Raw genomic sequence first — 25,147 nt, 5'->3', positions numbered from 1 at the left:
AAGGGGCTGCAGCTTTTAAATTATTATTACGAAAATGGAAGTTGTGATCCCTTAAGATCACCACAGGAGGTGAGGCCACGTATAGGGACCACCTTCCTGAAAGGGGCTCAGTCCAGACAAGACGTGGAGACCTTGACTCTCCAAATCCTAAAGTCAAGGGAAGGAAGCCAGGCAAACACCCGGCCAAGGGCCAATGTACTCAGCAAAATCACCTGGGTCAAATGAAAACCGGATGTTAAATCAAAATGCTAAATACGAAATATATAAACAGCAGGGCCTCGGCTGAGAATATACATATTACTAACATTATGTATACCAGGGAGGCACACCCAAATGTTAGTAGCTATTGAATGCTTACTTTACACAGATATGCATGGTGGTAGGAACTTCCTCTAGGCTCTTTTTGTCATCTCAATTCTTTCATGTACAGAGAAGCATTTTAAAAAATAATTTTGGGATACACATATTTTTAGTACTTGGGGGAAAATGTTCTAAAACTATAGAGAGGAAATATATAGTATTTTATTTTATCCCCTAGCTCTTCCTCTCACCACTGATGTTAATACATCAAAGCATCAGCTATCTATGGGTGTTGGGATGCAGGGGGAATTTATATCCAACCTTTTATTTTTATCGAACTCATTCTTTTTATTGAGGCACAAAGATTGTTTCTAGTTTGGGGCTTTTTGCCTCTAAAAATAATGCTAGGGGTTGCAGAGTATTTTTAATTTTAATAGATTTGATATTTTAAATATTTTTTAGTTTCAAAATTATTTTAATGTATTTTAAAATTTTTTGATTTCAAAGTTATTTTAATGCATTTTTTTTTCATGAATCTGGTCAGGTTGCATTCCATGAAAGTTGTAATTACTAAAACTCCCCCATCTCTTTTTACTTTAATAAAACTTCTTCTTTTTTTTTTTTTTAAGTAAGGCACAATTTACTACCAGTGAAACAGATAAGTTTTAATGAGCAAATACTGCTTTAATAAGGAAAAGAATATAAACACACTTCATTTAAAGTTTTTTGAGAAGCCAAGTTCATGTAACAGTCTCATTTTACAGTTAGGAAAAAAACAATAAAACCCAGACATTTTTTGAATCCACCCAGGAGGTGTTTCAAAATTTGTTAAGTCAATTAGGTGGTATGTTCCAAGTCACCGAAAGAGAGGCTGACTGGGAGTAGACCCTAGTCTCCTGGTGCCTAGTCTGCATGACCCCTCTGTTCATAGCTATCTTTTTCTCATGCCCTGCAGCTTATATTAATTTAAGTTTTTGTTTTGTCACACTCAGAGAGAGCCATAAGGAAAAATACTTGGAGATTTTCCCATACAGCTTTCAGAGGCTTCGTGAGTAGCATTCAGTATCAGTAAGAAGACAGATCGTGCCAGAGCAATGGAAAAGCTGAGCCTCACCTCCTCTTTCCAGCTTAATGATACCATATGTATTGCTTACATCTTTGCTAGTACCAAACCCACTTTGGGTCCTGATGCTGTTAAAGCATCAGTTTATGATTAATTAGTTTAACATTACCATGTAAACCTGCTGATCCCACCTCGAAACATATGGCCATGGGGATAGTAACATCTGGAATAAGAACTGTCCATGCTTGAAACTCTACTACAATAGCTATGAGATGTGATGAGCTCTAAATGAAACCTCCAACTTCTGCCTCCCACAAACCACAGGGTGCCCTCGAGGGGGCCAAATAGGGCAGTTGATGGATGACTATCTGGTCAGGTCTGGCCAGACAGTAGGTCAAACCATGTGGAAGCCATCTGTCACTGTCGGGTGGAGAGACGAAAGAAGTTGGAGCAGCCCCCCTGCTCAGCAAAGATAACGTTGGCCCGTGAATCCCTCTGTCCCTCTCGCCTGGCTTGCTGTAGCAATGTTTCCTCCAGCAATTGCTTTACAAACCATTAAACAGCCATGAAAACAAGTGCCTGGCCATATGTCCGAGGGCCAAGGAAACCCAGGAGCAGATTTCAGTAAAAGAGAAACCGGTCTCTCTCTCCCTTCTCAGCCCAGAGTGAAACTTCTTGAAGTGGTGAGTATCTTTGTAGGAGGCAGTGTTGCAGGATTCCCATGTTAGGGAAGAATGAGTATGACTGGAATCAGATCCGGGACACCGTTGGGGAAAGTGGTTGGGATCAATGTAGCTAGCTCTTCTGGGTTATAATACAGTAATTTCAGGTTGCCTTTAAAATTGAACTCAGAGGCTACAACACTTCATGGAAATATACTCACCAGTATTTTCTCCCTCAGCCCTTTCTTTTGTAGGCCTGGCTATTCAGAGCTCGATCTGTGCATTGGCACAGCCTGGGAGCTGGTTAGAAATGCAGAATGTCAAGCTCCTTCCCAACTTTCTGATTAGAATCTGCATTTTAACAAGATTGTCCCAAGTGATATGCATGCACATTAAAGTTTGAGAAGCTCTGTAGACAGGAACTCTGAGAACAAGGAGAACTGTTTCTTCTAGCACTCCCGACCCTGACAATAATACCTGAACGTTTGCCAAGCACAACATTGTGCCAAATGTTGTGCTTAAAATGCATGATCACATCTCATCCTTATAACACCCCTGGTAAAGGCACTATCCTTATCTCCCCACCCCCCCATTTACAGACGCAGTGGTAAGGCTCGGAGAAATTGAAACAACTGGCCCATGATCATACAACCAGGCAGGAAACACAAAGCAACAGTTAGCACCTCGTGCTCATGCTCTTTCCACCACCCTGTTTTACTTTGCCATAGATGTGAAAGCAGTTGGGCTGGTGAAGGACGTCCCTAAAGGGAGAGGGAAGGTGATGAAGAGAAGTTTCTCCCAAAGATTCAAAGCCTCGTGTCTCAGAGAAGTAGGGCTCCTAGAGAGAGAATTCAATAAAAATTTCTACATCTCTGAAGTCTCCCCTTTGGGGCCCTTGACTTGTCCTCAAACTTCCCAGAATAGCCCAACTCTAAAATGGGCAGGAGTCTCTTGTCCTCTCCCTCCTTAGAGCAATAATCTTCACTTGAAAACCCAAGGTCAGTCACCCTGAAGAACAGGTCCCCATCTCTGCAGAGGCTCTGGAAAGCTCAGGATTAAGGCGACTCTTTGCTCCTTTAATCGATGTCTTGCCTTATTGCTGGAGTTTAAATCTGCTGTCTTACTCAACTATTCATTCAACAATGCAAGACACCGTGCAAACAGGGAATACGACAGACAAAATTCCTATGCACATGGAACTTACAGTTTAGTAGAAGAGTCAGACAATAAATTAATAAACATTACTATATCTTTCTTATTTCAGTTCTGCATAAAATATAGCTGAGAAAAGTATAGTATGCGATGGGACAGGGAAGTCAGGGCAGGCTGACCCCTGAAGTCAGGGGTGAGACCTGAGCTTATCCCTGAATGAAGTGAGAGAGTGAATATATGGCTGTGGGCAGGAAGAAGCTCCAGCTAGAGGGGGCAGCAGGAGCGAAGACCACAAGGCAAGAATACCCTTGGTGGGTTCAAGAAACGGCAAGAAGCCCAGGGTGACTAGAGCAGATGAATAGGTGGTAGAGGCTGAGATCTGAGAAGTAACTGGGGTCCAGACCATGTAGAGCCTTGTAAGCCATGGTAGGGGATGTCAGCTTGTATCCTGAGAAGGACAGGAAGACATTAAAGCATTTTTGAGTGGAGGAGTGGCACAATATGATGTATCTTATTCTTGGCAGGGACATTCAGGCAGTTGTGTTGAGAATGGACGACAAGGGAACAAAGGAAGCAGCAGGGAGCCCAGGCAGGAGCTACAACAATAGTCCAGGTAGGACTGATGGCAGCTTGGACCAGGGTGGTGGCCGTGGAGGTGGTGATAAGTGACCAGATTCTGGATATATTTTGAGGGTAGAGCCAAAAGGACTTACTGATGGGAATCTTTTAGCTCTTGCTTATTTGTGGGCCTCCGGCTGTGTCAGGCATTCCGACCTCTGCTTTTCGTAATGTTCCCTTCCCATATGCCTACCTGGTCCTGACCTCTCAATTCTCAAACTCCCTGTATGTCCTTCATCAGTCTCTGTCCCTTATCTGGTACTCCGGGCTGGCTACCACCCATGCCCCAGAATGGCATATGCAACGTTACTGCTGCTTATTATAATCAATATTTTATATTTGTGTCATGCTTTACAGTTTATGACTTCTGTGTACATTATCTCATCTGACGTGCTAGGTTTCATAGACCATTTCATGCTTTTCATTTGGCTCCAGGAGACCTCAAAGAAGAGGCATGAGTCAGCTTTGGCTGAATTTCAGACAAATTAACTCCTTGGCAGTTGCAGACCTATCAGAGAGCAGGCAGTGGCGGCATGTGCATATGTAAGAGCGTGTGGGTCAACTGAGCCACAAGGCTCAAGGGGTACACACCAAGAGGGCCCACCAAATAACCTGAGGGCAAGGAACATGCTGACAGAAGGCCCCAGAGAGCAGTGGATTGAAGCCATAAAAGAGGAACCAGGGCTGTGCGTAGAGAATCAGGAGTGAGGAGGAAGAGGGAAGTCTGGGGCCCAGAGGGGGTGTATGATTAAGAGAGAAGGTTGAACCAGGCCAGTGTCAGCCACAAGTCAGAAATCTGAGTGGTCAGCCAAGCCCTGTGGATCAGCTCAGAGCAGGCTTTCAGAAGGGACCCAGTTGACTGGGTAACTGGTGAGAAGAGCCAGCACTGTGCATCAGGACAAGGCCGAGAAAGCCTCTGTTGCAGCAGCCAAGGAGCCTCCCTGTGTTTTTCTGTTGAATTGAAGCCAATCCCTAAAACACAGCTGATTAGAGACCAGTGGGCAAAGGTAAATGGGCCACCTAGAAAGGTTGGGATGGGGAGCTAGGAGTAAGGAGTAAAGACAGATACTCCTTAGATCCTCCTGACCTTGAAGGGAAATCCTCACCTCTAGTTCCACAGGCTCATTATGCAGTAGTTTCCGAGTCTGACCCCTGGCTATTGTCAGCTGCTTTTTCTCTTCACCTGCAGCCAGTGATTCTCAAACTGGTTCTCAAACTTGTACCTATTTCCCGGGCTCTACCCCAGCACAGGTAAATCAGAGTCCAGGAGAGTAGGGCCCAGATGGGGTGTTTTTTCAAACTTCCCCAGGAGACGACAGTGGGCAGCCAGGGTGAGGACTGCTGCCTTAGCCATGTGCACCAGTTGCCCCAGGCCCCCTCCAAAGCATCTTCTTCTCTCCTTAGGACAAGTTTAATGCTGACAATGGTGCCAAGAGCAAGGATTCAAAAATGGATACTGAGCAGATCAGAAAATAAAATCTAATCCTCCTACTGAGCTGGAAGAAGAGCGAAATTCCACCCACGTGGCTGTTTGTGGAGATACAAACACTGCATCCTGTTCAACTTGATTCGTAAGAATAGGTCTGGCTGGTGATATGTGCAATATTTTACAAGTATAGGTTTCCTCAGAAGGCCTGCCTTAGGAATCCCAGTGTTGACAGCAAACACAGGATCATATTCATTCTCGTCAGAGAGGGACACATTTTAGTTGTTTTATATCCACCTTTAGGATTAGCACCTCAGAAGCAAAGATGTTCGAGGTCAGGTGGAATGTGAAAGATCATCTAGTCCACTAGTTCCTGGAATTTAGTATGTATCACCTGGGGACCTTGTAAGAAACCCAGGTCCCAAGCCCACTCCATCCCCTGCCTTCCAAGGGTTGTTCAACTTCTGCTAGAGTCATGTCCTATAGGGCTCCTGAAGAAGTGAAGGCCCCACCTTACCAGTCCTACATCCTTGCTGCCCAAACTCTGTTCCAGGTTGGCAACAGATGCTGTGGCATGCTTAATATCCTTATTTATCCAACAAGTATGTATCGACACTTCATTCCTTTTTATGGGCAAATAATATTCCATTATATGTATATACCATATTTTGTTTATCCATTCATCAGTTGATGGACAATTTGGGTTATTTCCATCTTTTGGTTATTATGAATAATGTTTCTATAAACACTTGTGTACAATGTGTGGACATTTTGTGTGAACATATGTTTTCATTTCTCTTGGGTATATACATAGGAATTGAATCACTGGGACATATGGTGACTCTATGTTTAACTGTTGGAGGAACTGCCAGACTATATTCCAAAGGGCCATACCATGTTACATTCCTTCAGTGTATGAAGGAGTGTAAGAGGGTTTGGATTTCTCAATGTCCTTGCCAACATTTGTTATTATCTGACTAATCATTCTAATGGGTGTAAAATGATATCTCATTGTGGTTTTGATTTGCGTTTCCCTGATGACTATCAACGTCAAGCATTTTTTCATGTACTTATTGACCATCTGTATATCTTCTCTGAAGACATATCAATACTGATCCTTTGTCCATTTTTTTTTAAGTAAGCTCTATGCTCAGCATGAGGCTTGAACTCATGACCTCAAGATCAAGGGTGGTATGCTCTACTGACTGAGCCAGCCAGGTGTCCCTCCTTCGTTCATTTTTTAATTAGGTTGTCTTTTCTTATTGACTTGTAAGAATTCCTTATATATTCTATATACAAGTCCCTTATCAGATAAGTGGTTTGCAAACACTTTCTCCCTTCTGTGAGTTATCTTTTCACCTTCTTGATTATATCATTTGAAGCACAAAGTTTTTAAATTTTGATGAAGTCCAATTTATATGTTTTTAATTTAACGTGAGGACAGGGTCCAACTTCATTCTTTTGCATGGGGCTATCTAGTTGTTCCAGCACCATTTGTTGAAAAAAACTATTCTTTCCAAATTAAATGGTCTTGGTACCTTTGTCAAAGCTCAGCTGACCACAGACATATGGGTTTGTTTACAGATTCTCAATTCTGTTCCATTGATCTATATGTCTATCCCATGCTGGTACCATACTGTCTTGATTACTATTACTTTGTGGAAAGATCTGAAGTCAGGAAATAGGAGTCCTCCCACTCTTTCAAGATTGTTTTGGCTATTCTGGGTCCCATGTAATTCCATGTGAATTTGAGAATCAGCTTCTACAAGCCAGCTGTGATTCCGATACGAATGTGCTGAATCTGTAGATTGATTGTGATTTTAACAATAAAGTCTTTCAATCCATGAATATGAGATGCTTTCCCCTTTATTTAGCTCTTTAATTTCTTTCAACAATGTTTTTGTAGTTTTCAGAGAACAAGTAGTACACCTCTTTTGTTAAAAGTTTCCCAAGTATTTTATTCTTCTTGATGCTATTGTAAATGGAATGGTTTTCTTAATTTCATTTTCATTTTTTTATTCTTAATAATATTTGTTTTGTTATATTAGTCACCATACAGTACATACCCAGTTCTTGATGCAATGTTCCACGATTCATTACTTGCATATAACACCCAGTGCACCACGCAATATGTGCCCTCCTTAATAACCATCACCAGCCTATCCAATCCCCCACTCCCTCCCCTCTGAAGCCCTCAGTTTGTTTCCAAGAGTCCACAGTCTTTCATGGTTCATTCCCCCTTCTGTTTACCCCCCCCCTTCATTCTTCCCTTCCTTCTCCTACCGATCTTCCTGCTATTTCTTATGTTCCATAAATGAGTGAAACCATATGATAATTGTCTTTCTCTGCTTGACCTATTTCACTTAGCATAATCTCCTCCAGTCCCGTCCATGTTGCTGCAAATGTTGTGTAATCATTCTTTCTGATGGCTGAGTAATATTCCATTGTATATATGGACCACATCTTCTTAATCCAGTCTTAATTTCATTTTCAGACTGTTCATTGTAAGTATGTAGAAATACAATTGATTTTTGTATACTGATTGTGTATCCTGTAATCTTACTGAACTCATTTACTACTTCTAATAGTTTTTTAGTGAATGGCTTAGGATTTTCTATATGCAAGGTCATGTTATCTAGGAATAGAAATAGTTTTACTTCCACCTTTCTAATTTGGATGCTTTTTCTTTTTCCTGAATAATTGCCATGGCTAGAACCTCCAATATTGAATAGAAAGTGACAAGAGCAAACATCTTTGTCTTGTTCCCAGTCTTAGGTGGAACATATCCAGTCTTTAAACATTAAGTATGATATTAGCTGTTGGTTTTTCATAGATAGATGCCCTTTAACAGGTTGAGAAAGTTCTCTTCTATTCCTATTTAGTTGCTTTTATTATGAAAATGTGTTGGATTTTGTTAAATGCTTTTTCTAAGTCTACTAGGATTATCATGTGGCTTTTGTTTTTTACTTTACTGATGTTAAATCAACCTCACAATCTTGGAAAAATTCAATTGTTCATAGTATGTAATTCTTTCTATATGTTGCTGTATTTAGTTTGCTGGTATTTTATTGGAATTTTTGCATCCATACTCATGAGCAATATGAATCTGTACCTTCTTTTCTTGAGTGATGTTTTTGTCTGGTTTTGGTATCAGGGTATTACTGGACTAACTGAAAGAGTTGGAAAACGTTCTCTTCTATTTTGGGGGAAAGCTTCTGAAAAATAAGTATTAATTTTTCTTTGAATCTTTCTTACAATTTAGTGGTGAAGGCATCTGGGCCTTCATCTTTGCCGATTTCATCTAAGTTTCTAAATTATTGGCATACTATTATTTGTTTTAGTATTCCTTTACAATCCTTTTTATTTCTGTAAGGTTGGTAATAATGTCTCCTTTTTCACAGATTCTAGTAATTTTGTTTTTCTTGGTCATTCTAGCTAAAGGTTTGTTAATTTTGTTGATCTTTTCAAAGAACCAGCTTTTGGTTTCACTGACTTTTCTGTTGTTTTTCTATTCTCTAATTCATTAATTTCAACTCTAATCTTTATTATTTCCTTATTTCTGCCTCCTTTATGTTCTTTTGCCAGGGCCTTAAGGTAGAAGGCTAGGTTATTAATTTCAGAATTTTTAAATACAGGTATTTACAACTATGAATTTCTCTCTAAGCACTGTTAGGTGTATCCTTTAAATTTTGGTATGTTGTGCCTCATTTTCATTCATCTCAAAGTATTTTCCAATTTCTTTTCTTTTTTTAGAAGGAGAGAGAACATGTGTGAGCAGTGGGGAGGGGCAGAGGGAGAGAGAGAATCCCAAGCAGACCCCACACCCAGTGTGGAGCCCAACATAGGGCTCAGTCTCACAAACCGGAGATCATGACCTGAGCTGAAATCAAGAGTTGGACACTTAACTGACTGAACCACCCAGTCGCCCTTCCAATTTCTTTTTTATTTCTTCTTTGACTCATTGTATATTTAGGAATGTGTTACTTAATTTCCACATATTTGTAAATATCCCAAATTTCTTTCTGTTGTTGATTTCTAATTTTATTCCATTGTGGGCATAATTATATTATTTTTATCCTTTCTGTTTATTAAGGTTTGTTTTATGACCTAGCACATGATCTATCCCAGACAATTTTCATGTACCCTTGGGAAACATGTATGGTCTGCTGTTGCTGGATGGAGTATTCCAAGATGTCTGTTAGGTCAATTTGATTTATATCCTCTACTTCCTTGCTTCAAGTTTTCTATTTTCCCACTTATCTTCTGCTTAGTTGTTCTGTCCATTATTAAAAATGAGAGTGTTGAAGTCTCTTTTATTACAGGATGTATTCTCCCTTCATTTCTGTCAGTTTCATTTCAAGTATTTTGGTGCTCTGTTGTTAGGTACATATATGTTCAGACAATTGTTATACCTTCCTGAAGGAGTAACCCTTTTATCATTACAAAATGTCCCTCTGTTTCTCTAGTAACATTTTTTGTTTTAAAGTCTATTTAAAAGTCTGTTATTAATGTAGTCATTCTGGCTTTCTTGTGGTTGCTGTTTGCATAATACATCTTTTCTAACCTTTTACTTCCAATGTATTATAATCTTTGAATCCAAAGTGTGTCTTCTATAGACAATCTATACTTGGATCTTGTTGTTGTTGTAGATTTTTAAAATTCAGGCTGACAAGCTCTACCTTTGATTACAGTGTTTAACACCTTAACATTTAATGTCATTATTGATATAGTTGGATTTATGTCTGCCATTTTACTTTTAATCTACATCACATTTTTTATACCTTTATTCTTCTTCTACTGCTTTCTTTTGCATTAGGTGAGTGTTTAATAATGTAGCATTTTAACGTCTTTACTGATTTTTTTCACTATATTTTCTGAGTTATTTTCTTAACCACTGCTCTAGAGCTTACCATACATATCTTCCCTTATCAGAATCAGCTTCAGATGTAATTAATTGCAATGAGTAAAAATGTTACTCCTATACTGCTTTATTCCCCTCCTCCCTTTTTGTGATATTATTGTTATATACATTACACCTAAAAATGCTACAAACTTAGATTGTTATATTATCTATTTTATATATAAAGCAGAAACAAGAAAAAGAATAAGTATATATTTATAGCTTTTGTTATATTAACCTCCTTATTTATCATTTCTGGATCTTTTCATTTGCTCTTGTGGATTCAAGTTACCATATGAAGTAATTTCCTTATTCCAATACAGCTTTGTTCCCACTCACTTCTTGTGGTTTACTGGCACATTTATTTCTGTATGTTACAGGCCCAATAGTACATTATACACATTTATACAATTAATTTTTAAATCAACTAAGAGAAAAAGAAAAAATATGTATTTATGTTGTCTTTTATAGTTACATGATTACCTTTACCAGTACTCTTTGTCTTTTTTGTGTGGATTCAAATTACTATTTAGTGTCTTCTTTTATAATTTCTCATAAAATGTATCTGCTGACAACAACTTTTCTCAGTATTTGTTTAGCTGAGGATATCTTTATTTCACCTTCATTTATGAAGGCTAGCTTTGCTGGATATAGGATTCTTGGTCGACAGTGTTTTCCTTTGAGCACTTTGAATATATTACTTCACTTCCTTCTGGTCTCCATTGTTTCTGATGAGAAATCAGCTACTAATCTTATTGGAATTCCCTGTGACAAGTCAGTTTCTTATGCTGCTTTCAAAATTTTCTCCTTGTTTTTGCTTTCAGTACTTTTATAGAGGGGGGAGGGGCAAGGGTAAAGGGTAAAGGGGAGAGAGAGAGAGAGAGAGAGAGAGAGAGAGAGAGAGAGAGAAAGAGAAAATCTTAAGTTCCATGCCCAGTGTGGAGCCCCACATTGATCTCAAGACACTGAGACCATGACCTGGGCTGAAATCAAGAGTTCAATGCTTAACCAACTGAGCCACCCAGGTTCCCCTGGTTTCAATATTTTTACTATGATATGTCTGTTTGTAGGTCTCTTTGCAGTTATCCTACTTAGAGCTTCCTAAGCTTCCTGGCTGTGTAATATTTTTTAATGAATTTGGGAAGATTTCAGCCATTATTTCTTTTAATATTTTTTCTATCTATTCTCTCTCTCCTCTCCTTCTAGTACTTCCATTATGCATATGTTAGTATACTTACTGTTATACCATATTTTTCTGAGGTCCTGATTTCTTTCATTCTTTTTCTCACTATTCTTCAGATTGTAAAATTTATATTGATCTATTTTCAAGGTTGCTAATTCTTTCTTCTGCCAGTTCAAATCTACTGTTGAGCTTTTCTAGTGAATTTTTCATTTCAGTAATTGTATTTTTCAACCCCCAAATTTCCTTTTGGTTCATTTTTATAATTTCCATCTCTATACTGATATTCTCTGTTTAAGGAGACATTACCATCAAACCTTCCTTTATTTCTTCAATCATTGTTTCCATTAGTTTCACTTTTTAATTTAAGGTCAATTAGCCAACTTATAGTACATCATTAGTTTCAGAAGTAGTGTTCAATAATTTATCAGTTTCATTTAAAAAAACATTTATAATGCCTACTCTGAAATTTTTGTTAAACCTGACATCTGGTCATTCTCACAGGCAGTTTCTGTTGCTCGCCCTTTCCAGTACATGCATTTTCTCTGTTTCTTGTGGGTTTTTCCCCCTTTTTCCTGGTCATATTTTTCTGTTTCTTTGCATGTCTTATAATTTTTTTTTGAAACTGGACATTTTAGATAATATAGCACTCTGGGTCCTAATCTCCCACTTCTGGGGCTTGTTATTGTTATTTGCTTATTTGTTTTGTGACTGGCTGGACTATTTTATTGAAGACTATTTCTACCTCAGCTCCCCACAGTGGGTGACCTCTGATTTTGTTCTGCAGGTGGTACTGCCTTGGGTATTCCCATGGTCACCCTAGGATGAGAGTGGTCTTGGTAGTGCTGTCTTCAATTTTCTCTTTCTCTGACCACTTGTAGCTATTAAATAATAGCAATAGCAATCCACTAATTGCCAGGTGATTATTCTATTATTTTTGACAATGTCCTGGGGCATAAATGCTCTACAGACCTATCCAACCAAATTTAGTCTCTTTTGAAGGGAGAGTCTGTGAGGTCTGTGTTTGAGATTTGTTCTGTCCCCAGAAGGTCTCTTTTCCCAGTTCTCTCTAGCACAACAGCCTGCCTTCTATTTGTCCTGTATCTCTCACGACTCTAACAATCTTCTCCCAATTACTTTTCACCCGCATCACCTTAAGGGTATGTTTGAGACGGCTGTTGGCTTAAACTTCTCCACTCTCTGTTGCAAATGAGGTCAGTTGGGAGAAGACCTGGAGCTCTCTGTTTTAGTTTGCTTCTACCCCCAGGAAAAATCTCTGAGCCATGGCTCTGGGGCTGGAGTTAGGGACAATGGTGTACTTCCTGAGTGGCCCCCCCCCCCCACTTCAGCAGCTGAACACTCAGTGAATGGGATGAGTAGCCTCAGGCCTCAGTTTGCCTCTCCCAGCATGGAACCTTTGCCTTAGCTGGGGCAAGGGATACTGGGGCCCTAGGATTCTCATCAGTGTTGCACCTATGGTAGAGCCTCTGTTCCATGACTAGGAGGTAGGCAGAAGAAGGAGTTCCCCCTGCTTGGCCACACTCACCCAGAACTTAGCTTCAGCAACAGGTAGCTTGGGACAGCATAAGAAATGTCCTGTGATGACAGTCCTTCAACTGGGAGCTGGGGGCCCTGTGTTCTTGGTTGCACCAGTTTGGAAGGCAATTTCATCTTACTGAACTGAGAAGGGAGAGGGACAGAGTGGGTCTTGTTCAAATACCATAGACTCAATGTTCTTATTGAGTTTTAGTAGATTTTCTTGAATAAACATTTCTTCATTTGCTGAATGCACTTAGGAACATTTCCAGAGACTTTAAATAGTTGTTGTAAAATAATTTTCATCAAAAAATAATAAAATAAAATTAAATTAAATTAAATTAAATTAAATAATTTTTAGCAGTTTCACTGGGGAGTGGGTCTGTGGAGTTCCTCATGCTATCATGCTGGAAGTGGACTGTCTTTCAGAACTTTGATGTTTTATTTTAGGGAGTGACTCTTTCATACTTATAGATTCCACAGAATAACAGTTCTCTAACTTCAATGTGCATATAAATCACCCGGGGGAACTTGTTAAAAATGAAGATTCCTAGGGCCTCATCCTCCAGAAATTATGATTGTCTATGACTAGGGTGGGAGCCAAAAGAAATATTCATTTTTAGCAAGCTCACCACATGATTCTCCTTTATTTAAGATTAATTTATTTGAGAGAGAGAGAGAGAGAGAGCTTGTGCAATTTGGGGGAGGGGCAGAGGGAGAGGGAGAGAGAATCCTCAAGCAAACTCCTCACTGAGCACAAAGCCCCACGTGGGGCTCAATCACAGGACCCTGAGATCATGACCTGAGCCAAAATCAAGAGTTGGATTCCCAGCCAACTGAGCCACCCAGGGACCCTCACTATGCAATTCTTCAAAAAAAGTTATATTATAAAAACGAACGCACACCAGATAAAATAGATCTCTTTTTCTTCCTTCTCCTCCTCCCTTCCTCCTCCTCCCCCTCCTCTTCCTCCTTCTCCTCCTCCTCCTCCTCCTTCTTCTTCTCTTTTTCTTCTTTACACAGGTTCTATGTCTACTAAGGGGGTTTGCAGCTATGGCAGGATCAAACACTAGCTATTTAAACGTCACAATAGTGTGTACGTGTGAGTGTGTGTGTGTGTGTGTGTGTGTTTACAGAGAAATCTAGAAACACTGTCATTATAAAAAGTGATCCCTGTTTGGGGTTGGGAAAGTGCTACAGAATCATGGTTTAGGGATGACAAGCATCAAAGATGACAGATGACCCCAGAGCAAGGCTTCTCAAATTGGGATCAGGAGACCTGCCTCAAGATCTTTATTTCTCTTGCACCAGATTTGACTTTTCCTTGGTGCTACCATTTGTAATTTTCCTTCAAAACAAAAAGAAAGATCACCATAGGCTTTGCTGCAATTGGTCTGATTTACACACAAACAAATGGCAATACATGCCTCTGGTGAACAAATTAATGGGATTAAAGCAGCTATCAAACATGCAAGAGCAGAAAGGGTTCCTACCACCCAGTTGCACCTGGTTATCACTAATGTGAATCCTCACAGTCATAATAATAGAAAATGAACATCATTTCATATTTTAAAACTCTAGAGAGAAGCCATTAGCAATTTATTTCCCAAAGAACTGGCTAATTAAAATTGTAAATAAGGCTGCATTACATTTGGATTTACTCCTGTGAGTGCCTTTTTCATGAAGAAATAGAACATGGGTGGCTACATGACTGTTTTAGTGCATATTACAGCTCAACCCTACTTCCATCTGTCCACATTCCCATCAGGGAAGGCCACATTCAGAGGAAAGAGAATTTGTGAGAAAGGATTCCACAACAACAGGCAGAATTAAGCAAGAGAAGGGCCTCAGAGAGCTCAAGAAACGTGGCTTTCTGAGGCACTGCAAGAAGCCTGAGAATATTTTCCTACTAGGTTTAGTAGGTAGGATATTATTATTATTATCATTACCATTGTTGTTGTTATTTTGAAGATCAAAAAACTAGAATTCCCCAGTTGGAATCATAAAAAACAAAACAAAACAAAACCAAAACAAAACAAAACAAAAGCTGTTATGGCAAAAATCCAAAGATCAACCAATTTTAAACTTTTTCTTTCAGAGTTACTCATGTACCTTACTCAATAGGGTATCACTCCCACACTCTTGGTGTATTAATAATTGATGGCCTTTATTGGCACCAATTCATTGATAGAACTTAGGAATTTTCAGGCTTTTCTCCCATGATTTCATGATATGCAGTTATTTCTCAGTAGTGGTCACCTCAGCTGGAGTTGAATCTTTAATCAGTATATAACATTAGCCACAGGCAAACAAAACTTAAAAGCCAGATAAATTATAAGTTGATTAATTTTATTTATAAAACAATATACCAGGGACTTTTTAAATTATAAGTTCTTTGATCCATCACAGAGTTAATTCACAGACCATTAATTACTATCAATAAAAATAACAATGAGCTTTAAGTCAGGGTTGACTGTCAATTAAAAAATGTACCTGACTCCCCCATTTAAATTAAGTTCCTTTTATTATACTCTATCATAGCATACCTTACTCTTCCAACATAACACTTATTGGTTTGTAATTATATATTCATCTGTGAGATTTTTTATTAAACATCTGTCCCTCCACCGGAATCTCTTTTGTTCACTACCATATGCCCAATATCGAGCACAATATCTGATCCTTAATTGTTTGCAGAATGAATGCATGAAGAAACCATGAAGTTTAAGATCTTAACTGGAGAGGTTGATTGATAGGCTTTAGGATATTCTTGAATTCCCTGAAATTATCTAAAACAAAATGTGTTCATATACATATTACTCCAGGGAGAGGACCCACAAGCTTCATTAGATTTCGAGGGAGTCTGCGACCTTCCCAAAAGGTATGGAATCACTGGCCTATTTCAGCAATAAATACCAAAAGAACTTACCTACAACCCGAAAAAAAGCACGCTAAATGTACCTTTACATGGCAGCTTTGTGGGTGTATGTATAGGTGGGCGTATAATTTCCAAGAACAGAAACAGAGATGCCTCCGTGAATTTACAGAACAATCCACATTCCCAGGTCCCCTGAATAGCGGATCATTCTGTAGTCACTGGGCTCCAGCGGTAGCTGCTTGGATTCATCTGTTTCTTGGCAGCAACATCCATCACTCAGGCCAGAGAACAGGAGTCTGTAATTCCCTCCTTTCACCTGTTTGGGATGCTGACATCCCTCTTTGTGGGAGTTGCTTTTAATAACAAACCTGTAAACCTACTGGTTAACAAAGGCACAGAGCCCTGTTTATAAGGCACTGGTGCCCAGCCATTTGATCAAACAACCCTGGGATTTCCCCTGCCTTGCCCTCCAGCCAGAGCGGAGAGCCAGCCTAATCAGTCCAAGGAGGCCTCTGTGAGCCTTCACAGTTGGCCGTGGGAGACTACGAGATGCGCTGAACATGCTAATTGGCTGTTGTATATTAAATCTCCTCTCTCTCTCCCAGCTCCACAAGATGTTTCCCTTCAGTAAATTTCCTCCCTTGTTTTTTTGTCCTGAAAATGGAGACTTCAAAAGTAAATTTGTCAGGAGAAAGGTTTTTGTTGTGCCATTAACTCTCAGTGATCCATATTAACAGAGACGAGCAGCGGTGCAGATAATTCGAAGCCAACGGCTCTATTTAGCTTTGTAGTTCATTGTTTTGAGGGGTTTGGTGGCAGACTTACCTCCCTAATTATGTTTGTCTTTGCTTCTTATTAAAATGAGTTTGTCTGCCTTAGGGCCAAGCAGTTGGGTGACGTGAAGATTCTGACACAGAATCTGTCAAATTCACCAGGGGAAGTCCACAAGGTACCCAGATAATCAAACCTGACTAGATTTTAGTTCACATTCTTAATCACCTGCCATCACTTGCTTTGCTCCTCTGCGACTAAAGTGAGCCAGGGATGAGACGTAATCATAGGAGACTAGTTGGAAGGAAACGAGTCTTCACGTGTAGATGAAGACACAAGTCTGTTGTAGGCAAAAATTGATAACAAACTCAGTGTTGATGTTTCCCTGCCTGGTCCCACAACCTTCTGTTCTGAGGCCCCAGTTATCTTTCTATGCTAATTTTCATGATGATTATCTCTACCTTCCATCCTGCTACGGTTCCCTGGGCTAGTCATCAGGGTTATTCACAGACACCCCATCTTCTCCTCCCCAACACATGGTAGGACCATATATCTTCACCCAGCAAGTCTGATGAGGCCGTATGCCTGGTGTTCGCTAATGAGGTGTGAGTGAACGTGGCATGTGTCACTTCTAAGCAGAAGCTTCAGAGCCAGCATGTATGGGACAACCAGAAGCATCTAAGGCAGTGGCTGCTCGGTCTGCCTGAGGCCCAGGTGCCTGCGATGAGCAGAGCATCTACCCGCCAGTGATGGGCATGGGATAGGCCCAAGAAACAAACCCCTGCTGCTTTAAACCACTGACACATTAGGCTTCTCAGTTAACTCAGCGTATCTCTATCACTGCACATGTCAAGCTGTACCACGAGTCAGTTATTTCCCCAACTGAACAACTTAAGGACAAAATTGTTTCTTCTTCAGTACATGAAGTCTAGTACATAGTGTATTTAGAACAACCTGGTAGAAAATGAAATTCTCTTACTTTTTGGCCTCTGTGATCCTCCATGTTTCTGTTTTTCTAACACTTGCCCCCCCTCTCAGCATCACTGGCTGAAAAAAGAAGGCGTCTCTGGTGTTCAGATATATGCGGGATGGTGGAGCTAATCTTTTGAACAAGGAGCACAAGTAGGAAGAGTGAGCAGAAGAACAGAGCGAGGTAAGTTGAGGCATCATTAGGCCACAGGCATTTTGAATACAGTGGGTTCAAAGCGTAGACAAGATTTTGAAAGAAAGTCTTGAGGGAACCACATGGAAAAAACAGTATCCCAAAGTGTTCGGTTTACAAGGGGTCACAGGTTTTATCTGGACAAGACTTCTACATCACCATCATCGCCATCATCGTCATACCAATATTGACTGATAACCTACTATGTACCAGGCACAACTCCAACTGACTTTACAACTGACTCATTGGATCCTCACAACAACCTCAGAAGGTAGCTATTATTTCCATTTTATGAGTGAAGAAACTGAAGACCAGAGAAGTAAATTCCCTACGGCCACAGAGCTAGCAAATATTCCTCTGTGAATTCAGCATCCGCTTGAACACTCTTCAACCTAACCCCCAGTGCATCCCATCTCCCTGAGCCATGTCCTACCTCTCCCTCTAACTGCACTCCCCTGGACGGTCCTGCCTCCTAGACCAACACAAATCAATTCTAGCCTTCTCTCTCCAAAGCAGCCTTTCCAATATCTAAAGGCAGCAATTGTACGTCCCTTAAGGCTCTCCTTCTCCAGTATAAACAGCCCTGATTCACTCAACTATTTCCAATGAAACATTTCCAATGAGCCTGGGGTCCCTCACCATCCCAGCTCAGTGACTCACATATGCTAGGGACCGAAAGATGTTGGTCAAATCAGCAGAGTAGAACCGGTGACTTTCCCTTATCAACTTATGTTGAGCAAATGTGTTCTACAACCCCAGCACCTTTTTTTTCACCAAGTAAAGCAGAGTCCAAAGGCAGAAATGGGCCATAATCTGCTACAGGCACAGCTGGCTGGCCACACGTCATGCACACATTCCCATGGAGTGCTAAAGAGTCTGCATTTCCGAGTCCCTCCCTCTTACTCAGGTCTTAAGTCTGTTTCTACCTCTCCCTCCTTCTTCTCTTCCCCCAGCCCCCCTCCCCCCACTGTCCTGCCTCCAGAGGCAGTGCTGAGAAGAGGGCCCCCCCACTCACCATGGAGTTCATGGCAAAGTGATTGTGCTGCGTCTGGAGGTCTAGGGCATGCTGGTAGCTCACACCGATCTCTGTATGGCTCTGGAGGAATAACTCCTTGTTGTGGCTTATCCAGTCAAACATCTAGAGAGGACAAGAGGGTACAGAGTAGTCAGAAGGGTCATGGGTCCAACAGTGCAAAACTTTCAGAGCTACTGGAAGGAAAATAGTCTTCCCGCTGGTGCCCAGTGAGAAACAGTCATCATTCTCAGAGATGGGTGGCCCACAGCCCGGTTTCCCAGGAAATCCCCCACTCTTAGCATAAGGGTGCATCATCAGCATCTGTGTTACCCTATAGAGCCTAAGGGAAAAAGAGAAAATGATTAAGAGAATCAGAGAGATGGCAGAAGCAGCTGTTTTTATTATCCCTGCTTCCCCTTCGTAAAAATGTTTAGAAAGCCTCAAAAGGGTCCCATGCTTGCTTCAGGGACAGGTGCTGAGGGCACAACTTGGAGGCGTAATCTATTCCCTACTGCACTAGAAGAAAAGAGAAACCCTTGTTGGAAGCAATGGGCACCCTAACATGCCCTGTACCATATCACACCGCCCAACCATACACACTGTTGAATCTAGACTAAGCCTCCCAATTCCATAGTTTCTGCTATAACCCATCAGGAACCAGGAGGGAGGATTTTAAGGATAGGCTGAGTTCTGGCTGGCACGGTGGGCACTGAGGTATATTCCTCCCCTTAGCTTTGTACCCTGGGGTTTTGTTTGTTTGTTTGTTTGTTTAGGCTTCCACTTCTCTCCAAGGCAGCCCACACACATTAAGGGGAGCTGACCAGAATCCCAATTCCAAGGGAGGGATCACTCTAAGGGCTATCCATCCTCAGGACACCAGATCTAAGCCAATCAGTGTAGGACACTTCCCAGCCAATGGGATTGTCTCAGAAATAGGAATGCTATCTGAGTCAGTACAATAAAACACAGGGGAACGTCTGCCCGGAAGCTTCTGGGAAAACAGAACTCTACTTCTTAGATATAATTTCTCTCCCTCTGATACTGTCATTGTGATCCCAAGCCTCAAACTGTTGCAGGCATTCTGCTGGCAGCTTAAGGGTGAAGCCCATGAGCAGAGAAAGGGTGTAGCCAAAACAATGGCCAGAAACAGGCAGATCTCCGATTGAGCTCTGCCTGACCTCTGCCTTGTCTCTGGACTTCCCTAGTACCTGAGCCAAGAAATCCTCTTTATCATTCAGGTACAGTCAAGTGATATAACCAGGAAAGGTCTGAAGCCTTTGGAAAAGAGGGCTCTTCTACTTGAACTGAAGCCCCAGAGTTGGGATGGCCTCGGCTGCAGAGTAGAGCATGGAGGAGCTGAGCGCAAGTGCAGGCTAAGACGCTGCAAAGATGGCGCCAGCCTTCCTGGAGGCAGAGCCCCAGACTCATGTATTAGTCCCCTTTGAACAGCAAAGGGGCTTTACTTTTTCAGTTATGGTCAACCAACATTTGCAGGACACTTACTATGTGCCAGGCACTGTCCAAGGCAACGGAAAAGCAAAAGTGACTAACGTGGTTCTTGAGCTTAAGTGGTTTAAAGACCAGCGTGGAAAGCAGACAAGGACTCAAATGTAATGTTAGAACAACTTGGCATAGGACTTGAATAAAATCACGACTTGAAAAAAACATCTATCAAGATAAAGTCCCATATGTTCTACCAAGCTAGCACCCACCCTTAATAGGGTGGAGGAAAAGCAGAAAAGACTTCCCAGAGGAGGTGTCTATCTGAGCTGAGCCCAGCTCAGGCAGGAATTAGCCACTTGGAGATGAGAGGGATGTGAGCTCCAGGCAATGGGGAGACCAGAGAAGTAGGTCTCCCCATTGCACACGTGGGTACAGCCCGTGTGTGGAGGCCTCTGAAAGCATCCCAACCGTGCCTCTGAAGTCTGATGTGAGGAGAAGATGGGGCTGGAGAGGTAGCCGGGACAGCTGACCACAGAGTGCCCTGGAGGTAGGCTTTAGGAAACCTGGACTATATTCTGTGGGCAGCAAGTGGCGCGGAAGGTTTTAAGCCAAGCAGTGAAGTGTGATGTAAGCTTTGATCGCAGTGTGGGTTGTGGACAGGAGGGGCAGAGAGAAGAGTTAGGAGCTGTCGCAGTAATCCCGGTGAGGAAGGCAATGAGAACCTGAAAGCCTGACTCAGGGGCATGACAGGGGAGTCTACAAAGCGGGCAGGCTTGAGAGCTCCCAGGAAAGGGATGACGACAACTCACAATTGTTTGGGGAGGGAGGGCGAGGAAAGCTAAGGAAAAGCCAGGTGTCTGGCATGCACCCTGGGTTCTCGTAGGAAAGTTGCCACCACAGTTGCTACCTAAAGAGGCGGGTAAGAAGCTGGGATGGGAGGCAGGAGATAGTGAGTTCTGTTTTAGATGTGCCAAGTTTGAGAAGCTTACGAGAGTTTCAAGCAGAGGTGCACTGTGGGCAGTGAGACTGACGTGTCTGGAGGTCAGGAGAGAGACATCAAGGCTGTGACAACTTACACTTAAGTATAAACCCATCACCTTCTGAAGGCAAACATGCATGATTTGGAAGTGATTCTCACTTTTGAATTACCCACATCACTCCCAGCCACCTATCAGGATAATAAAGAAAGGATGGAAGTATCACCCTTGACTTTCGCGTATCCGTGGATGTTTCCAGCTGGGGGCTCCTGCAGAGGCCGGGGCAACACCTGCTGTGAGCATTACCCTGTATCTCCAGCTGCAGTCAGTCCCACAGGGACTCCCCCGCCCCCCAATCATTATCAAGGACAAAAAAAAAAGACAAGTGCCCCAGGAGTGTAGAAGAATCTTATTCTGTAATTTTTTATCTTTAAAATTCTGTTTCTCAACCCCATTTTAAAATAATTTCTCATCTCTTTTCTTTATTGACAAAAGAATCAATAAAGTTAATGAAAATCTGAAATGCCTGAGTCTGTGGAACTTGTGATGAAAAGCCCTCACTCCATATACTTTCTTGGATATCCCAGTGGCCGAAAAGTGACCTTCCCTGTATTTTCTGTCTCACGACTAGCTAGATATGCAGATCAGCAGTGGAGTTAGAGCTAGCCCCAGAATGATGAGATGGCCTGGTGCCAGCTCCGGGCTGGGCTACAGAGCAGGAATTGCTGGACAGGGGCCGGTTGAGCGGGAAGTAAGAGAAGAGAGCTAAAGGACAGGCAGGAGGAGGGGGCACTGGAGGAACTGCACACCTCTTTGAATGAGCTTCTCACACAATAGCAGAGCCCAGGCCATTCAGCCAGATTCTGCCTCCACCTTGGAGCATACCAGCAGCTCTCCAAGGGCCAGGGATTCTGGGAAAATCCACTGTGCTGGAGGCAGCACTCCATAGAGGTGACACATATCTCAGGAAGAAAGACAAAGACCTACGCTGGGGACCAGACGATCCCATGTAATATCAGAAACCAGAGTCTCTCCAAGGTGCCTATTTCCTAAGAGAGAGTCTCAAGTCTTCTCTGGGCCTGAGCCTACTGCCTACTGGTATAAGACTCACACCCTTGCGAGCCTGGCCGTCTGCAAGGGTCACAGTCATTTCTGTTGCATTCAGTGCATCTGGCTGTGGAGAGAATGGGTGTACATACGTGCACACGTGCATATGTGTGTGCACTCATGTGCATGTGTGCACCGAGCACGATGAGGTCTAGGCTGGCTCCAGGCTTGGTTCTGTCACTAACTTCCTATGAGACTGTGGGCAAGTCTCATTTCTGGGTTTCTCCTCATTTGCAAGGGCTAAGTGGTTCCCAGAAAGGAGGTAAGCTCCTGGTTTAGATTCAAGCCCAATTTGGAAACTTATGAAATATATTTTTTTCATTCAGAATAAAATAGTTTTAATGAGTCTCCTGGATCAGAAAGTATGTATATTCATTGCTGCAACTTACATTTCTAACTTCTGGAGAAAAGAATGACAGTGAGAAAACTGGCATTATTTGACAGCCAGAGAAAGGTAATTTCTAGTCTCAGCCCTGACATTTGTCTGGTGTGTTAGAGGTCAAAATGTCTGTCAGTGCAAAAAGCATGTGTCTTGGCTCTTGGCACTGATGCAGTAAAGAATTAGAGATGGGTGTCCAAAGTGAAAGCAGAAAACTGTTTTATTAAAGCAACAGTACACCCTCTAGGGGAGAGCAGGCAAGGTTCTGCGAGGTGGAACCAGCCCATAGGTGGTTTTGGGATTGGATATTTAGTGGGTTTTTCTCCCCTGGGAGGAGTGGTGATGTACAGTGGGGTGATCTCTAAGAGAGGCTGTTTCCAATCGTTTGGGGGACTTCTCTCACAGGCTGGGAGGGGAAGTTTTTGACCCTCTAAGGTTTGTACCAGAACCTTCAAGGCAAACTTGAAGCCTCATTGTTGGGCTGTAACCGCAATGCAAATGTATTATAATGAGTCTAGGGGTTACCCTGGGGCAGAGGTGGAGGAGGAGAGCATGCTCTACACCCTGGCTCTTGATCTGTCAGCCCCGAGGTCTTGGAAGCCACAAGGTCAGGATGTCGTGCCCCCAGGCTTCTAATGTGTACCCTATTTATCATCGTCCTTGCCTCCAGTTCAGGTCTAACTGTCTACTCTATTACGCCCCCCTTAAGGACTTGGGAATCTGAAATCTTTCAGGTCAAGGGATGATGGTTCCTCGGGCATTCCTTCCACTGATCAAATGTAGCTTCTACCTAACGTGTCCATTCAAACACTTCATTTCATCGTGTCCATCAGGACTATTTTGGGAAACAGACAGAGAAATGAAGCCCAGGGTCTAGAATTCTATTCAGTCCACTCAATGCACATTCACTGAGCGCCTGTTGAGTCAGGCTCTTGGGACACTGCCCTGCTTCCTGCACACAGCTGTAGGACCCCTTCTGCCTGGGCTCCCCTGGGCAGTTACCCCCCAGAAGGCAGCCACCAGGGCCTGTGAGGCTCCAGATGAGGTAACGTGCTATCCTTCACACAGGGGACATTCATTATTCATTCTGCTCCTCTCCCCTCACCCCTGCCCCACCAGGGCCTGGGGACAGCTGATTCAAACAGCTCCACTACTCTCGATAAAAACACTTCTGGAGTGAAATGAATGCATGAGTGAATTGGCCACAGGCTCTGGGGTTGCTAATCCCCACACAAGCTGGCCCTTTCTAAGCTCCCTTCCAGCCAGGTCATTTAATGATTTGATCTATTTGAATTGGGCTCTCTGGAAGACACTTGAACTAGACTGACCCAAAGAGCTAAAGAAAAAAACAAAAAAAACTAAAGAAAATATCTCCACAGTAGTTTCAAACATTTTCATCTGTCTTTTCTTTTTTTTGATAAGCTACAAATGGTAGGTTCAACAAAATGTAATATAACAACTAAATTCCTCCAAGAGGAAAGTTCATGTCTAAATAATGAAATTTTATCTCTTTGTTTAGAAACTAACATAGTTCTGTCTCATTAAGAAGATAGATGTTACACGTAAGCTACTTGGGTTTTTATTTTTTTTCTTTTTCATGTTTTGCTTTTAACTAAACTAAGTGATTTTTTTTAATGCTGGCTAAAATTCAGTGAAAATATAAAAATCTGGTTCTCAATAGATAATAAATGATAAAAAGAATCTATTTAAATGCAAATTAGGAAAATAAACAGAAACCTTTCTCCCCTTTCCTTACAAAGATAGGGATGGCTAAAAGGTTATTATTGTTCTGTTTTTAATGAAGCATAAACTATTTCATAGAGCAAAGAAATTAAATAAGGATCTTGGGCTTATTTTCCTTCATTTGCCAAATTTAGCAATGGCATCTGACTTAGAGTTTTAACTTTCAAACCACCTTGCCACCTACTGTTAGCATCTTATACTGTCTGCAATTATAGATTATATTGGTTTTAAAGCTGCTCATACTCCGCTTTGATAAGTTAAGAGGACAGAAGGCAACCAATGGATTTTCTTCGCCTAAATATGCACATTCCACTGTCACCTGTGTCTCCTTGATCCTGCTTGTACACGGGAGTGACCCAGCCATAAAATCTTCTGCCGTAAACGGTGCTGACAACACCTTGCTGGTGAACCTTGCACCATTTGGGACATGTGGTGTGTGGTCAATTCAACAACAAGCTTTTATGTATGTTACAGTACAAAGAACAGAGCCTCCAAATCTTGCGTTCTAGTACAAATTCAGTTGTATAAACTTTGACAAGGTAGCTGATTGGTCTCAGCTTCCATTTCCTTATCTGCAAAATGGGATAACAATTTACACTATTTGGACCTTAGGGTAATAGTGAGATTCAAATAGGATAATGGAGAGTTTTCAAAATCCATACAGTGAACATATTCTAATACATATTTTTCCCTAATGTTTTCATTTAGAGCACAAAACAGATGAAAGGTATGGATTTAAAATTGCAGTAAGTTCACCTTACCGCAAAATCACTGTGGGCTGATAGGAATCACACCTGCAAAATCACTGTGGGCTAATAGGAATCACACCTGCACC

At 41.7% G+C, this 25,147-nt stretch overlaps 1 protein-coding gene across 4 annotated transcripts in view; it reads right to left on the bottom strand.

Annotated features, from left to right (window-relative positions):
* LOC103678822 (kalirin RhoGEF kinase) overlaps nucleotides 1-25,147 on the bottom strand; it is a 453,600-nt gene that overhangs the window by 192,543 nt on the left and 235,910 nt on the right. For all 4 annotated transcript variants that reach the window (XM_040621337.1, XM_040621339.1, XM_040621338.1 and 1 more), the window contains exon 6: nucleotides 18,664-18,786. In XM_040621337.1, the coding sequence (XP_040477271.1) occupies nucleotides 18,664-18,786 (123 nt within the window). The remainder of the gene's footprint in view (nucleotides 1-18,663; nucleotides 18,787-25,147) is intronic.

This window comes from Ursus maritimus, unplaced genomic scaffold (assembly GCF_017311325.1).
Source record: "Ursus maritimus isolate PB19 unplaced genomic scaffold, ASM1731132v1 scaffold_4, whole genome shotgun sequence".
In the NCBI taxonomy this organism is placed as follows: Eukaryota; Metazoa; Chordata; class Mammalia; order Carnivora; family Ursidae; genus Ursus; species Ursus maritimus.
This window is presented reverse-complemented; position numbering and strand designations above follow the sequence as displayed.